This window comes from Aegilops tauschii, chromosome 5, assembly GCF_002575655.3.
Source record: "Aegilops tauschii subsp. strangulata cultivar AL8/78 chromosome 5, Aet v6.0, whole genome shotgun sequence".
NCBI classification, from domain to species: Eukaryota; Viridiplantae; Streptophyta; class Magnoliopsida; order Poales; family Poaceae; genus Aegilops; species Aegilops tauschii.
The window spans coordinates 3,149,182-3,164,454 of NC_053039.3; the positions used below are offsets into that span (position 1 = coordinate 3,149,182).

A 15,273-nucleotide genomic window follows, 5' to 3' on the forward strand; every position below is an offset into this window, starting at 1 on the left:
CTAGAAGGTTCCCAAAATTGGTTGCCAGGAGCTGCTTTAAACGCTCGTTATGGGCCAGCCCATTTCGCACGCGCTTCAGCAAAAGCGGCGCAGCTGGACGCTCGCGCCCGTCACATAGGGTTCGCCCCCCCCCCCCCCCCCCCCAAGGGCGTTTTTAGGCAAAAAATAGCGCATGTTGGGGTTGGCCGGTACTGTTTTTGGCGTGGGAGGCTCGGGGAGTTTCAACTCAAATTCGGCACGAATTCGTTACACTTCGGCACAAATTCAGCAAAGAATAATTTTTATCGCATAGTTTATCACAAATATTAGTACAAATCAAATAGTTCAACGAAGCAAGCTTATAATTCGAACACAAACTAAAACACATCAAACTAGGCGTTGCCTTTGAGCCTCCATAGGTGCTCCACCAGATCGTGCTGCAGTCCTTATGCACATATAGCTCTCGGATTCCTAACGCATATTGAGGAAGGCAGCCCATGCTACCGGTACCTGGTAATCAACACCTGCAATATGGTTCAGTGTCAAACACTGGCTCGTCCTGCTCGCTCTCAATGATCATGTTGTGCAAGATGACACATCAATTCATCACATCCCACATCTGAGATTTCGACCAGGCCAGAGCGGGGTACTAGACAACAGCAAATCGAGATTGGAGCACACCAAATGCACGCTTGACATACTTCCTGCAAGCCTCCTGACACTTAACAAAGCAGGATTTCTTGCCTCCTGGCACAGGGTTTGAGATAGTCTTCACAAATGTTGACCATCTTGGATAGATGCCATCTGCTAGGTAGTATCCCTTGTTATAGTGGCGCCCATTGACCTTGAAGTTCACCGGAGGAGCATGACTTTAACAAGCTTGGCAAAGACATTCGAGCACTGCAGGACGTTGATGTCATTGTAAGTTCCTGGCATACCAAGAAGGAGTGCCAAATCTAGAGGTCCTTTGTATTGCCTCAAGTACCACACCGCAAGCTCCTTTCGCGCCTTTCTACATTCCCTGCCAGGCAAATGGACAGTTTTTCCATGCCCAATCCATGCATTCGATGCTTCCAAGCATCCCAGGAAATCCTCTTGCTTCTGTGCTAGGATCCGAGCAGTGTCTTCAGCATTGGGTGACCGCAAGTATTCTGGTCCAAACACTTCCACCACTGCCCTGCAGAACTTGTACAAACACTAGGCCATGCGTCCAAATCTCTAGTCGCATGTGCTTCTACCTCGCCGACAAACTGGAAGGGATGGCCTTCCCCAACCCGGGGCTCTACACCCATGTGAAGGGCAAGGAACAGTAGCAATAGGTTGCTGAGGATTTTGAGAAAATCAAATAGTGTTCCGGAGAATTTTGTGAATCAGATGAACAACTAGGAATGAACAAATCCTTAATACGTGTGAGGAATTATTCGTAGGCGTATTCATGCAACAAATATCTATAAGGCAGTGGCACAAGGGATTCTTAAAAAGTTGGAGAATAATTTGATGCACCTTGTAATAACAAGAGCAGCTGGGAATGAAAGTAAGAACGACAGGTGTATGTATTTATCCATAGGGATATATCAGTGGTAGGGGATTGCAAAAGCGACGGGCACAGAGTCTCGAGAGAGCATCGGAGAGTATCTTCGAAATCTTCTGGTGTAGCAGGCGATCATCTGGACTGAATGGGCTCTCCGGGAGAAAGTATTTTCGAGAACCTAAAGTTAGATTTTTAGCAAAATTATTTAAACCGAATATAAGAGATATCAGAACCCCAGAGTATAGACGAGGAATAAAAGATCCTAATACCACCCAAATGGCTACATGGACCCGTAAGCCACACAACCATGTTAGCAAAAAGTTATTCAATGACTAGACTCAACTTCGGCCAAGGAGTTGGAAAGGGGGATTCCTACTGGCAGTCGGCTCTGATACCAACTTGTGACTCCCCTGATTTGACCATACACAAATCATACACGCAAATGCGTACGACCAAGATCAGGGACTCATGGGAAGATATCACAACACAACTCTAGACACAAATTAAAGTCATACAAGCTTTATATTACAAGCCAGGGGCCTCGAGGGCTCGAATACATAAGCTCGAAAGCACAATAGTCAGCGGAAGCAACAATATCTGAGTACAGGCATAAGTTAAACAAGTTGTCATAAGATGGCTAGCACAAACAGGGATAAAGATCAAAAAGGCAAGGCCTCCTGCCTGGGAGCCTCCTAACTACTCCTGGTCGTCGACAGCCTCCACGTAGTAGGAGCATCCGTCGGGGATTTAGTAGTCGTCAGCGGTGGCATCTGACTCCTAGGCTCCAACATCTTATCGCAACATCCGGAAAGTAGAGAGAAGGGGGAAATGGGTAGCAAAGCAACCGTGAGTACTCATTCGAAGTACTCGCAAGACTTACATCAGATCTAAACTACATATGCATTGGTATCAAATGAATGGGGTAATATCTGTGGACTAAACTGCAGAATGCCAGAATAAGAGGGGGAGAAGCTAGTCCTATCAAAGACTACGCTTCCAGTAACCTCCGTCTTGCAGTAGTAGAAGAGAATAGCAGATAAGTATCAACACATAGCATAACCCACCTGGCGATCCTCTCCTTGTCACCCTGTGAGAGAGCGAACACCGGGTTGTATCTGGAAGTTATCTGGGTGTGCTTTATTAAGTCGGCTGGTACATCATCCTCCCATAGGAGGCCTTTGCATCTGGGCGTGTGTGGCCTATTTTCATTTCACCCCAGTTATTCCATCGAACTAAGTAGCAACATGTAAGGAGTCAGTTTTCGAGATACCACACAACACCAATTTTCCAACGAAACTAATGAGAAATAAAAAGGTGCATCACTCATTTTCGACCAAATTAATTATGTCTTGGTATTAGAGTTTTCTCTCTCTGTCCTGATAAACCCAAACGGAGGGAGTAAAGATTATCTATCTCAACATCACATGATTCTAAATACAAAACAGAAAACCACGGCTAGAAGAGGACGACATCTAGAGGCATTGCTTTTCATGTACTAATACCTTGTTAAACACATTCTCTAACAAATTGGTTTGGATCCTTCTTCAACAATTTCCACACACTACAAGGCCAGTTCACAAAAGCTTAAAGCGTGAGCATTGGTACAAAACTAGTTGTGGTCTATCTTGAGAAAAGGGAACACTTAGTACACGAAACGTCACCTGTCTCAACAACTTGCACCATTTCTGTTGGCTCGCAAAGTAACTTTATTTAGTATACCAACTTAATTTGTGAGCATTAGCCAAAGCAACACACAATGGTAGGCAAAAACCATGTCACTAAGCAATAAATAAAGGGGAGCCTCAACCCATCTATTCATCTCCACCACCACCAAAACAACATTGAAAACATGAAGACCTTATTCCTCCTAGCTCTCCTTGCTCTTGTAGCGAGCACAACCTTCGCGCAATACTCAGAAGTTGGCGGCTGGTACAATGAAGTTGGCGGAGGAGGTGGTTCTCAACAATGTCCGCAGGAGCGGCCGAAGCTAAGCTCTTGCAAGGATTACGTGATGGAGCGATGTTTCACAATGAAGGATTTTCCAGTCACCTGGCCCACAAAATGGTGGAAGGGCGGCTGTGAGCATGAGGTTCGGGAGAAGTGCTGCAAGCAGCTGAGCCAGATAGCACCACAATGTCGCTGTGATTCTATCCGGCGAGTGATCCAAGGCAGGCTCGGTGGCTTCTTGGGCATTTGGCGAGGTGAGGTATTCAAACAACTTCAGAGGGCCCAGAGCCTCCCCTCAAAGTGCAACATGGGCGCCGACTGCAAGTTCCCTAGTGGCTATTACTGGTGATGATATAGCCTCTATTCGTGCCAATAAAATGTCACATATCATAGCAAGTGGCAAATAAGAGTGCTGAGTGATGATCTATGAATAAAATCACCCTTGTATATTGATCTGTGTTCGAGATACCTGTGTATTGAGTTTGTTGGTGGTGGTTTGTGTGCATGTGTGTGCTTCTTTAACAATAATAAAAATATACAACTTGTTCGATACTTCACAAGAAGGAGAAGAAGATTAAATGATTCATACAAGACAACTATATTTTGTATCTAACATGATTATTCTCTCTTTTTTTAGTCTACCAGATAGCTAAAAGAAATCTATAGTAGTCATTGACATGTTAATCGAACCCACAAATTTGTATGCACAACCACTCCATGTATCTTCTGCACTATAACCTTATTCGTCCATCCAACAACTTGCTCAATAGTACAAATCTAGTTTCACCAAATGTTTAAATCTATGGAAGTGAAACTTGCTCACTTGGTTATGAGAGCAGATGTACAACCCCACCATCTGGGTTCAAAGTATTCGCCGTAGGGATCTCCTTTGTAATTTGTTTGAACAATTGTATCAACCTCTTTTCTGCGGAAAAAAAAAATCTGGAACAACCAGGCATGAACCAAATGATTATAAATACATGAAAAAACTAAACCATGGCTCAGATAAGATGTCATCTTGATTCACTAAATTTTCTACATGGAATCTTAGTGCATTCCTTATCATGTACTGCTAGTTTGTAAGACACAGTCTCCAATAAAAAAATACACCAATTGTATCTTTTTAGGATAAATATCTAATAATTTGGTCTAGATCCATCTTTAACAACTCACGAAACACTACAAAATTAGTTCCGCAAAAGCGTTCGAAACTTTGGTACGACATTACTTATGGTCTATCTGCAAATCTTTATGTGCTTTTAAACTAACTTTTTTCGGCATCTAACTAAATTAGCATGCACTCAGCAAATCAACACATAAGATAGAAGAAATCGTGTCACCTCATCGTAAGTACAGAGAGGCCTCATCTAATCTCTATGCATCTTCACCACCAACAGGACACCATTGACAAAATGAAAACAGTCTAGCTGCTTCATGTAGATCTCGCTCCTTGCTCTCACAGCAAGCATCGCCTTCATAGTTCATGTTGTACAAGGAAGTTCAGACAGGGGTGGATATGCGGCATGCGCGATGCAAGAAGGACCAGATGATTCTTGCTCGGGGAAGGCGCTCTGAATCCACTCAATCACTAGTAACTAGCCTATATACAGTGCTAGCCGATTTGGTTCTCCCTAGCCGCCCCTCCTCCTCTTCTCTTCCTCGCCGCCGCCTGAGGCAGCCGCCGGGCAAGCCCGGGGCGCCAAGGATGGTGGCGGCGGGGCCTCGGTTGCCCTGCCTCTGCGTGGGGAACCCCGGATCTAGAGCGGCGGCTTCATTGGCAAGGCACGGCCGGCAAGCAGCCGTGCGGGCGGTGGATCTGGCGTCCCGGCCGCACGGGCGGCGGGATCCGGTGGTCGTTGGCGGCCGGCGGCGGTTTTTGCGGTGGCCGGTGCGCGCGATCTGGCGTCTCCCCTCCTCCCCTGTTTGGCGTGCAGGCCAACCTCGTCGGGCCGCGCTTCCTTGGGTCGCCGGTTCTGTACAGGAGGCGCTGGTGGTGGCGGGGATCTAGTTCGGGAGAAATCCCTGGTCGGCCATGGCCGGCCACGTCGACGGCGACGCCTGAGGGCGTCGTTCCCCTCCTTGGAGGCATCGGTATGGACTGATCCCCTCACTTCCCCTTCCCCTAGGTCTCCCGGGCGAAAGCCCTAACTTTATTGGTCGGCGACGGCGCTCACGGCGCCGTTCCCTTCTTGAAGGCGCCGCTTTGGGAACCTTGGGGCTGGGTGGCGCTTGTGGGTGGTGGGCGACGGCGGTGCTGCGGCCCTATCCTAGCATGGATCTGCGTCCGTTGCTTGGAGATGGACTCACGTAGGTGGAGATCGTCGTTTGGCGTCATGGTGACGTCGATGGCGGAGACACCTACCAAGGTTGGCACCTCAATCTGCTCTGAAGATGGACTAGTGGAAGATGGCGGCGACGACACATGTGAGTGCGTCAGACCGGTTTGTGCCCCGGACCCGGTACGTGGCTTGGTCGGGGCCTCCGGCTTTAGATGTTAGGCTTAGGTGAGAGGTCTGGGTATTTGGCCCAGCTTGCACCCCTTCATTATATGGATTGGAGTAGCGGCAGATGTTGCCAAGATGGCGGATTCAGGCATATTGTTGTACTACTTTGTAAGGTCCTCGAGAATAATCGATAAAATGGCCGTATGCATCTCCCAGATGCAGAGGCCGGGGGTCATCCTCCTTTTCTAAAAAAAATAAATAAAAACTAGCTCATTCGGTTTATACTACTCAGCCATAAATAGTTCAGGTACCCGCTTCGATTTGGTTCAGCCAAGTACTACTAGCTTCATGACGTATGATTTTCTTGGTATGATAGGAAACTAAAAGCAAGATAAGACACGCCACACATCTCCCTCATGGTGTAGAGTACATGAAGCACCATCGATCTATTTAAGTACCACATGATTCCAAATATATGACAAAGCAAAAGCATGTCTGGCTAGAAGAATACATCATCTAGTGAATCACTAGCGTGTACAACACAATCTCTAACAAACTCGGTACAAGATAGGAACATCTGGATTCATCTTGTGGAGTCCTACTAGTCTTATTTCACAAAAGAACGGAGCAAGAAGCTTCACACCATATGGTTTTCTTGGTATGAATATGATACAAAACCAAAGTGAGAGAGGACGCGCCACACATCTCTCCTCATGTTACAATACATGAAACAACATCAATATGTTTTAGTACCACGTGATTCTAAATGCGTGACAAATCAAAAGCATGGCTGGTTAGAAGGGGGCAACACTCTTATGCATTACTTATCATGTGCATGTTCAGTTCCACAGAAAAATAAGGTCTTAAGCATTGCTACAACATTACTTATGGTTTATCTTGAGAAAAAGAGAATGACGATAACACCATCTGTGCCAACAACTTGAACACTTGTGTGCATTTGCAGATCAAGTTACTTTGATTTAGTACCCCAACTAAATATGTAGGCACTAGACAAAGCAATAGACAATTAATGGCACAAGGAAATTGTGTCGCCTCATCTATAAAAAAGAGGGGTCTTATCTCATATATACATCTTCACCAATCACCACCACCAAAACAGTATTGACAACATGATGGCCTTCTTCCTCCTAGTTGTCCTTGCTCTCTGGTATTAAGCACCGCCTTTGCACAATACGCGGCGGCAGGGTACGCAGCCGATGATGGTGGGGCTAGTGTTGACCAGTGCCAACGGGACCAGAAGAAATTGGACTCTTGTACGGAGTACGTGATGGAACGGTGCACGGATAAGAAGTTTCCGCTCACCATGCCCTGGAAATGGATGCACGCCCCTTGCAACAGGGTCCACAAGCAGTGTTGTGGGCAGCTGGGGCAGTCGCCACAATGTTTTTTTTGAACAATCTTATTAATATTTTTTTTGAACAATCAAAAAATTTTGTTTGAACAATCAGTCGCCACAATGTCGCTGCTAGGCCATCAAGAAAGTTATCCAAGCCGAGCTCTTCTAACTTTTCAGCAAGGTTAGAAATCTAAGGCGATTCAGAGGGCGACGATGTTGCCCTCCGAATGCTGGTTGTTTCCATACGACTGCATAATGAAGGAGATAATTGATATTTCCTCCTGCTTCCGACGACCAAGCCTCCTGAACCAGGTCACAAGCAGCAGCCAACAGCCACTAGCGACATGGTCGGACCAGACTGCCAAAGCCAAGTGAAGCTATCTTTGTAATCTTAGTTGTTGATCCACAGTTCCACACTATCTATCAATTTTTTTTACAAAGATACTCCTTCATGTCAACTACGGAGTATTTGGTTAGTCAAGCGTACAGCTTCCATGTGTTTCTCTGATTCAAAAACTAAAATACAACCCTCTGCTGCAGATTTACCATGAACCCTGCTAGGCAGAGACATTCAGAGACGTGTTTATGGGAGATATTCAGTTATCTACAAGAAGATGCGGCTTTCTACGTACACTATCCTTTCAGGCTTTCACCATGGAACCTCTCAGTCAATTAGGTATCCAGCCCGTGTCGGCTATTCTTGACGCCATACAACATAGATTTGAGCCTCAAGCCCAACCAATCATTCACATGGAATTGTCATTTCCTTCCCAAATCACGGAGAAGCCCATACTCTGTAGTGCTTGATTATTTTCCAGATGATATATGAACTTAATGGACGACCTATCAGAATTCACCTGTATGCATGGCCCGCACATAATATTGCATATCTAATTTACTTATTCATCACATGTCAGAGCATTTTTCTCCCTCCTTTAAAGCTACATGGATCCCCTTTCGTTAAGGCACGGTCGTCTTAAAGAGTTACTCCCTATGTAAAATAATATAAAAACGTTTAGATCACTAGAGTAGTAGTGATCTAAACGCTCTCATATTTATTCACAGAGGGAGTATTTTTTACGGTAGTCTTGAAGAGTTGTTAGAGTGGCAGGTTTTGGTTTAGTTTGAGCTGTTAGCCATGATCCATTATTTATTTTTCTTCTTCATGGTGACCTACTTGCTTTTCTTAGGGGTCGTGCTCCACTTGATACGCACAAAACCTATGGTCCATATGCTCCCAATTTCGGCCCATATGCAAAGATTTGAGTAAGGATTTCTATCTCCTCAATATACCAAGTCAAATTTCTAGGCCCAGACTCAAAGTTGACACTTAGTGTCAATAGCCACATGACCTCTTTTATTTTTCTTATTCTAAATTTTTTTTTTTTTAGAATGACGGGGGAAAACCCCACCGTTTGTTATATTACTCGAAGGACTCGGAAGTCGTACAGTGTTTTCATCGAAATGATATAAGCAACAAGATAAAAGAAGACAACAAGGGCGGAGGGAGAGGAGAGACTCGTCTATGCTAAGCACAAGCAAGGAGCAAGGTGCGAACGACCATCAGCTGGTGGAGCTCATGGTCATGGAAGCGCCTACTCCAGATAAGGAGGTCATCGGACGCCTTCTGAAGAACTGCACTCGCATCACACTGTTGGCGGTTGAAAACCACGCCGTTCCGTGCCTTCCAAACCTGCCAGAGGAGAACAAACAGCCCGTCTCTCCAACACGAGCGAGAGACAGACTCAGGGGGTGCAGAGGAGAGAGCCTCGCCAACACAACGTAGAGAGCCCACGCTGAGCCGCCCCCAGACCTCGGCTGCGCGTGTACAGGTGATGAAGAGGTAGTCAATGGTCTCATCAGCGCCACAAGACTCGCATGACGGGGTGGGGGAGCAGCTTTTGGCGTGGAGGTTCACCCGCGTGCTAAGGCGACCGCCGGTGAGAAGACGCGCGAACACCTTGATCTTCGAGGGGATGCGGGAGGCCCAAATCTCGGAGGAGGTGAGGTCGGTGCAGCCGTGCAGAGAGAGCACCCGGTACACTGCACGCGAGGAGAACCGCGTCTCCGGGCCCCAGGGCATGATCCGGCGATCCGCCCTAGGGTAGAGATGGACGGAACGGAGCACCGCCTGGACCGCCTCCAGCTCCGAAGCGGCCACAGCGGACAGCCGCGGCTGGAGCGAGATGTCGTCCCGAAGGACACCCGCGACGGTGGCGTTAGGCCGCGTCGAGTGGGAGAAGAGAGCCTCAAACTGGAAGCACAGCGCACATCCAGGGAGCCACCTGTCCGCGAACACCTGTCCTGTCTTATTTTAAAATTACCATTGATTTTCTCTTTTCTCATCCTCTTCCTCCTATCCTGCTCAGTCGGTTGTCTTCCAAGATCCACGGCCGGCTGCGTAGCCTCACCTGACTGAATCACGACACACTATCTTAATTACTGCCGCCGCCTCCTCCTGCCACCCTCTAACCGGAGACATGAGTTTCTTCTCCGGCCCCGGTGTCCCACCCCAAACCTTACTCTCTTCACCACGACCTAAAACCTCCACTCTCGCCTCCGTCTTAGACTTGGTCCATACTCGCCGCTGTCGTCGCGCGCAGCTCCATGCCAACACTATCTCTGCCTCGATGCACACCATCGAGTAGCCAGAGGTTGAGGTTGATGGCGTATTAAAGAGGGAAAAAAGATAGTTGTTGCTGTCTAGCAAATAAATGCGAAGATAAATATTAGGATCGGCTATTAGTAAGTTGCCTGAAAAAAAATTGGGTCAATAGATTTTCTGGACCTGTATTAATGAAGTTCCAACGGCCTCACTTCTTTCGTCGTCCTTCAGCCGCCATTTCGTCGTCTGTCAGATGGCACGCCTTGCTGCCGCTCGCTACGCCGTCCCCTGCACAGCGAGGGCTTCGTCTAAGGCTGGTCATAGTGGGAAGTAACTTAGACTAGTAACATGTATATGTTATTAGTCTATGTTACTACCTTCATAATGGATAATAACATATGAATGATAACATGCAAGCCTTCATTAATTGAGATATAGACTCATTTTACCTTGGGGTGTGTTATGTTATAGTAACATATTATGTTACCACAATCATCTCTCTCCTCATTAACTCCATGCCACATAAGCAAATTTATCTTGGGATGTATTATGTTACTATCTAAGTTACTCCCACTATGACTAGGGTTCGGCTCCTCTGCAGTCACGTTATTACTGCACGGGTACTGTACCAACTCACATTAGCCGTCCATTTAAATCTGACGACTCTCAGCACCCCCACTTGATTCTGTTAATAAATGAAAACAAACAGCTAATTATGTGGTACAAAATCTCCTACGGCTGCAGGATTGCCGCCAAACAGAACCACAAAGATACTCACATTGGCGCCAAACAAAACACACCCTGATAATCGCCTTGGCACCAAACAGCGACCTCTTTGCATTTGTCCCGCTCATCTTCCTCGTTCCTCCTTTTGCCCTATCTTTCTTCTGATCGTCCTCCATGTTCAGAGCGCAACCAAGGCAAGCTAAGGAGCCGAACCCTGGCGCAGATCAACTCCCTTTTGCCCTATCTTTCTTCTGATCGTCCTTCGTGTTCAGAGCGCAACCAAGGCAAGATAAGGAGCCGAACCCTGGCCCAGATCAACTCCCTTTTGCCCTATCTTTCTTCTGATCATCCTCCATGTTCAGAGCGAAACCAAGGCAAGCTGATCCGTAGGCGATGAAGATTGTTGGCTTCAACCATTTCAGAGAAATGGTCATTTTTGGTGCTGCACTTTTATATGATGAGACATTTGAATCATTCAAATGGTTGTTCAACATGTTCCTATCAGTGCATAACAAAAAACAACCAAGGACAATCTTTATTGATCAAGATGTAGCAATGGGTAATGCAATTCAGGCAGTATTTACCGAAGCATGGCATGGGTTGTGCACTTTTCACATAATGCAAAATGCCATCAGGCACTTACCTCATAAGAAAAAAGACGAGGATGGACCAAATGTACTTGCTGATTTCAGTGCCTTGCATGTACAAGTATGAGGAAGAGGAAGCCTTTGAAGACGCTTTCAATTCCATAAGAAGCAATGTGGAAACACAAACTTGGTTGGACAGCATCTACAAAGTAAAAGAGAAATGGGCAAGATGTTACATGAGGAATGCTTACACTATAGGCATGAGAAGCACACAATTAAGTGAGAGCTTGAACAGTGACTTGAAAGACCATCTAAAGTCTGCTCTTGACATCCTTCGGTTTTTCAAGCACGTAGAGAGGGTTGTGCAAGGAAAAAGAGATAATGAGGTAAATGAGGAATATGAGTCTAGAAAAAAATTACCTAGAGTCAGAATGAGGACTCCTATGGTAATACAAGCGAGCAAAGTTTACACACCATGCATATTTGAAGATTTTCAGAATGAATATGAAAGATCCATCTCAGCATACATCAAGCCATCGGTACAACACAATGTTTATACTGTTGTGATTGCAACTCTTGACCCAGAATTTTCATATGAAGAAGAATGCAAAAGGTTCTATGCAATTGTGGGCAATTTGAAAGAGTTGGTATATTGTGTAGTCATGCTTTGAAAGCCCTTGATGTGATGAATATTAAATATCTTCCAGGCCACTATATTTTGAAGCGATGGACTCGAGAAGCACGAAGTGGAACTATTCAAAACAGTCATGGAAACATTGTTTTGGAAGACCCTAGATCGGAAGATAGGCAACAGTTGAAGTTTTTCATGCACGATCTCCATGGCATAGCTTCCCAAGCAGTTGCATCAAAAGAGTGCATCAAACTAGTAGATGATGCTTTGAGGATTCTTAGGAAGCAAGTTGAAGAAAAAGCTCCTACTACTACATGCACAACTGAAGATATATCTAAAGAACCAGAGGATTGTCTACAGGCCGCTTGCCTAAAGAAAAAAGAAATTCCGAAGAAGAATTCGAGATGAAAGAAATCATGGCTTGACAACCAGCACCCCAATAAAAAGAAGAAGGAGACAAATAAAGTTGTACCAAAAAATCAAACTCATCCGGTAAATCTCTTCCACCTATCTAACCAGAGTACTTGCTAAAAAGACTAACATTTGCTCGGTTTTCTTTTCATAGAGAAGAGAGAATGACATTCCACTAGCACAATACCAATCACCTATAGAGCAAATGGCTGGAACAAGTGCAAATGGGTTGCAAGAGTATGGGTACTATGCTCGTTTATTGACGGTATTCCACTTATCATGTCTAAAATTCCTTGAATTCAGTGTTAAGCAATATGATTTCTTGTGTAATCAGTTATGTCTCCCTTTAATTTCAGAGTGAAGCCAGTGATCTTTGGGACTTACAAAACTATCATGGGATATGACAATAGGTTGATGCATGTGTGTTGTGCTGTCTTGTTAGATCGATAGATGACGCAGAAGGAATAACTGAATCAGCACACATAAGGCGCAATCTGTTGACAGTTGATTGCTCGTCATTTCCAATCAGTTTAATTTCAGTTAACCCTTGGTTTATGGAGACATGCACAATCAGTTTAATTTCAGATAGCTGCAACACTGATCTGTTGAGTGCTCATCTCTTGGTTTATGAAGTATGTTTTTTTTTATCTCCATACAGGTGTGCAATCAGATATAACATGGACTGCTAGTAGCCTAGTACGACTAGTTGATCATCAGCATGAGCACTACTCCAGCTAGTGATCTGAATAGTTTGACAGAGACACAAGTGACCACAAAGTAACTGAAATTAAACTCAGTACACATGCATGTACCACTACTGGTTACTGACTAACCATATGGCCGTGAAGAATTAACGGATTATCAAACAATCACATGCTCTCCCTTGCTCTGCTTTCACTCTTCTAACATCAAGAAAAGCTGCAGTACGTACAAGACGAACAAACAATGAAGAAAGGAAGAAATCGGTTCTAAGTAACAGGCTAGCAGCAAGAAATTCACCTGCTGCGCGACGACCATTGGGTTCTGCTATTGGGGCTTGTCGCTTGGCCGGGCAGGAGTGCTGCGAGGTCCAGCTGCCGCGCCGCTGCCACTGTTTTCCCAGTGGATTTGACCGGATTTGGCCGGAGACACGCCGCTGCCGTCAGACGCCTCCTGCGGTCGAAGAATCTTGGGGCGCCCATCGTGGAGGGCGTCGCAGCGCGGCGGGCCGGCGGCCCAGGCATATGAGAATCGCCGTCCTCTGGCTGCTACCCTCCTATGGCGTAGACGACCCCTCCTATGGCTGCTACCCTCCTCCGCTTCCAGGTCGCTCGGGCTACTCTGGGAATCGCCGTCCTCGTATTCCTTATCGAGCCCGCCGGTATGAGCCTCCAGCTTGCCGTCGTCGTCGGGCTCGTTGAGCTCGCCGTTGTGCGGCAGCAGCGTCTCAGGTGGATTCGCGCGGCACCTTCATCCCCCGACCATTCATTGCAGCAGCCGGTAGAAGCCATGGGGGCACGCGGATGGATAAGAAGCAGCGCAAAGAGGTGAGCCTACGAAGAGAGGGCATCGCCGGAGCAGTACAAGCTGACCGGATTTGGCCGGAGCAGCGCTTGCGGTGGGGAAAAACAGTGACCAGTCCTCTCTAGAGGAAGGAGACAAGACAGAGAGGGGAACAGTGTGGCATGTGGGTCTTTTTTTTATGAGTGGCCGGTGCGAGGCTTGTCACACAGCGATTGAGCCATTGGATTAAAATGAACGATGGATCCTAGCAGCTACAGCACGCGTGCAGTAATATCTTTGTTCTTCGCCCTCCCCTACCAGCCATTGATCATATTCGAAGTGAAAAAACCATGTCTATATACAACATGGACCTGCTACACTAAATAGTAACTACACATCGACATTGTGTCATCAACATTGGAGACTTTCATCCTGTTGTGTTGTGGTGTTAGGGAGACGTTCAAAGGTGTCAAATGCAAGAAAGCCAAGAGTGTATGCGTGTGATACTACACTAATTTATCCTCTTTACAACCTATATATGTTCACCTAATACCTGTTTTTTTTTCTTAATAAAGGATGGATCATGCAGATTGATATTGTATATCATTGCGAGACATAATAGATAGAAATTTGCAATAGACCACTTCCACAAAACTCCCTTGCAGAGCTGCGATCAAGGTCTTCAAACTCCTTTGCAACAAAATTAGTTGCAAAGCCAGACCTGATTTCGAAAAGACTTCTGAGCCTTCTATAGACTATGGCGCTTTTTTCCCTCTACTATAGATTTAGAAGTATCTGCACATGCCGCAGACACAAGATACAAAGCCCAGGGTTATATGTAAAATTTAGTTAGCCTATTTGTTTCTAAATCATCAAGATCATCAAGAATTAACCTATGTTATAATCTGAAATGATCATGCTGGAATTAACTTTATGATGGTCTTAGCAAACATGGTGCTATTTATGGTGAGCTGATTAGTTGTAGGGCTATTGAACATATTTACTGCAGTTTGGGCGCAAAATCCTTCAGCTTAACCATTCCTACATGTACATTATCCTGCATATATAGTTCATTAAAGGGTGTACTGTTCATCCTAAATGATTACTATTCTGTAAACAAGCAATATCTATGACGTGTGTGTGTGTGTGTGTTAGATTTCATTAGGTTCGAAGGAAGTTTACAGGTATGATTGTATTCTTTTCAAGATTACTACTGCACACTCAGATTCATTCCCTTTCCTTTTTTTGACAAAACACAACATCACTGCATTTACATTCAGAACAGGAAATAAAGTTCAGAGAAACATCTACCGAGCTAGACATGAGAGAAATAAAACAGCAAGATTAAATCATCCGGACATCCTTCAGATGAACTAGGCGCACGGTTAAATATTTATATGCACATAATGTTCTTGCTCGATAATAGCAGATAACTTTAGTTTCATAGGCAAAAGCAATGAAAAAAGTAGCGCCCTATAACAAAGTACCACCGGTCTTAAAGTACGCCATTAGAGTGCTATATTGCACTATAGGATGCTATTAGCGAGACACTGCATACATTGGTTTATTTAGC

The 15,273-nt window shown here is 45.5% G+C and overlaps 2 protein-coding genes and 1 long non-coding RNA gene across 5 annotated transcripts; all 3 read right to left on the reverse strand.

The window, feature by feature from the left end:
- Nucleotides 1-3,327: 3,327 nt before the first annotated feature.
- On the reverse strand, nucleotides 3,328-6,502 carry LOC123493923 (uncharacterized). Its single transcript, XR_006663362.2, has 2 exons — nucleotides 4,798-6,502; nucleotides 3,328-4,399 (listed from the first exon to the last, which is right to left on the reverse strand). It is a non-coding gene; the product is annotated as an uncharacterized lncRNA (long non-coding RNA).
- Nucleotides 6,503-8,786: 2,284 nt separating this feature from the next.
- LOC141022241 (uncharacterized) lies at nucleotides 8,787-9,740 on the reverse strand. Its single transcript, XM_073498560.1, has 2 exons — nucleotides 9,670-9,740; nucleotides 8,787-9,543 (listed from the first exon to the last, which is right to left on the reverse strand). The coding sequence occupies exons 1-2, from the start codon at nucleotides 9,738-9,740 to the stop codon at nucleotides 8,787-8,789; spliced, it is 828 nt and encodes a 275-aa protein (XP_073354661.1).
- A 49-nt stretch (nucleotides 9,741-9,789) lies between these two features.
- LOC141023242 (uncharacterized) lies at nucleotides 9,790-13,862 on the reverse strand. 3 transcript variants are annotated; one of them, XR_012183885.1, is made up of 7 exons: nucleotides 13,218-13,862; nucleotides 13,052-13,136; nucleotides 11,233-11,378; nucleotides 10,642-11,087; nucleotides 10,313-10,548; nucleotides 10,047-10,151; nucleotides 9,790-9,957 (listed from the first exon to the last, which is right to left on the reverse strand). XR_012183885.1 is itself a non-coding variant. In XM_073499601.1 (4 exons), exons 1-3 carry the CDS (start codon nucleotides 13,233-13,235, stop codon nucleotides 10,904-10,906), a joined length of 348 nt encoding a protein of 115 aa, XP_073355702.1. In that variant the 5' UTR covers nucleotides 13,236-13,457; the 3' UTR covers nucleotides 10,476-10,548; nucleotides 10,642-10,903. The 3 variants fall into 3 exon arrangements, 1 of the variants encoding a protein (XP_073355702.1); XR_012183886.1 differs by having other exon boundaries at nucleotides 10,642-11,031; nucleotides 13,218-13,827; XM_073499601.1 differs by lacking the exons at nucleotides 9,790-9,957; nucleotides 10,047-10,151; nucleotides 13,052-13,136 and having other exon boundaries at nucleotides 10,476-10,548; nucleotides 13,218-13,457.
- Between the last annotated feature and the right edge of the window lie 1,411 nt (nucleotides 13,863-15,273).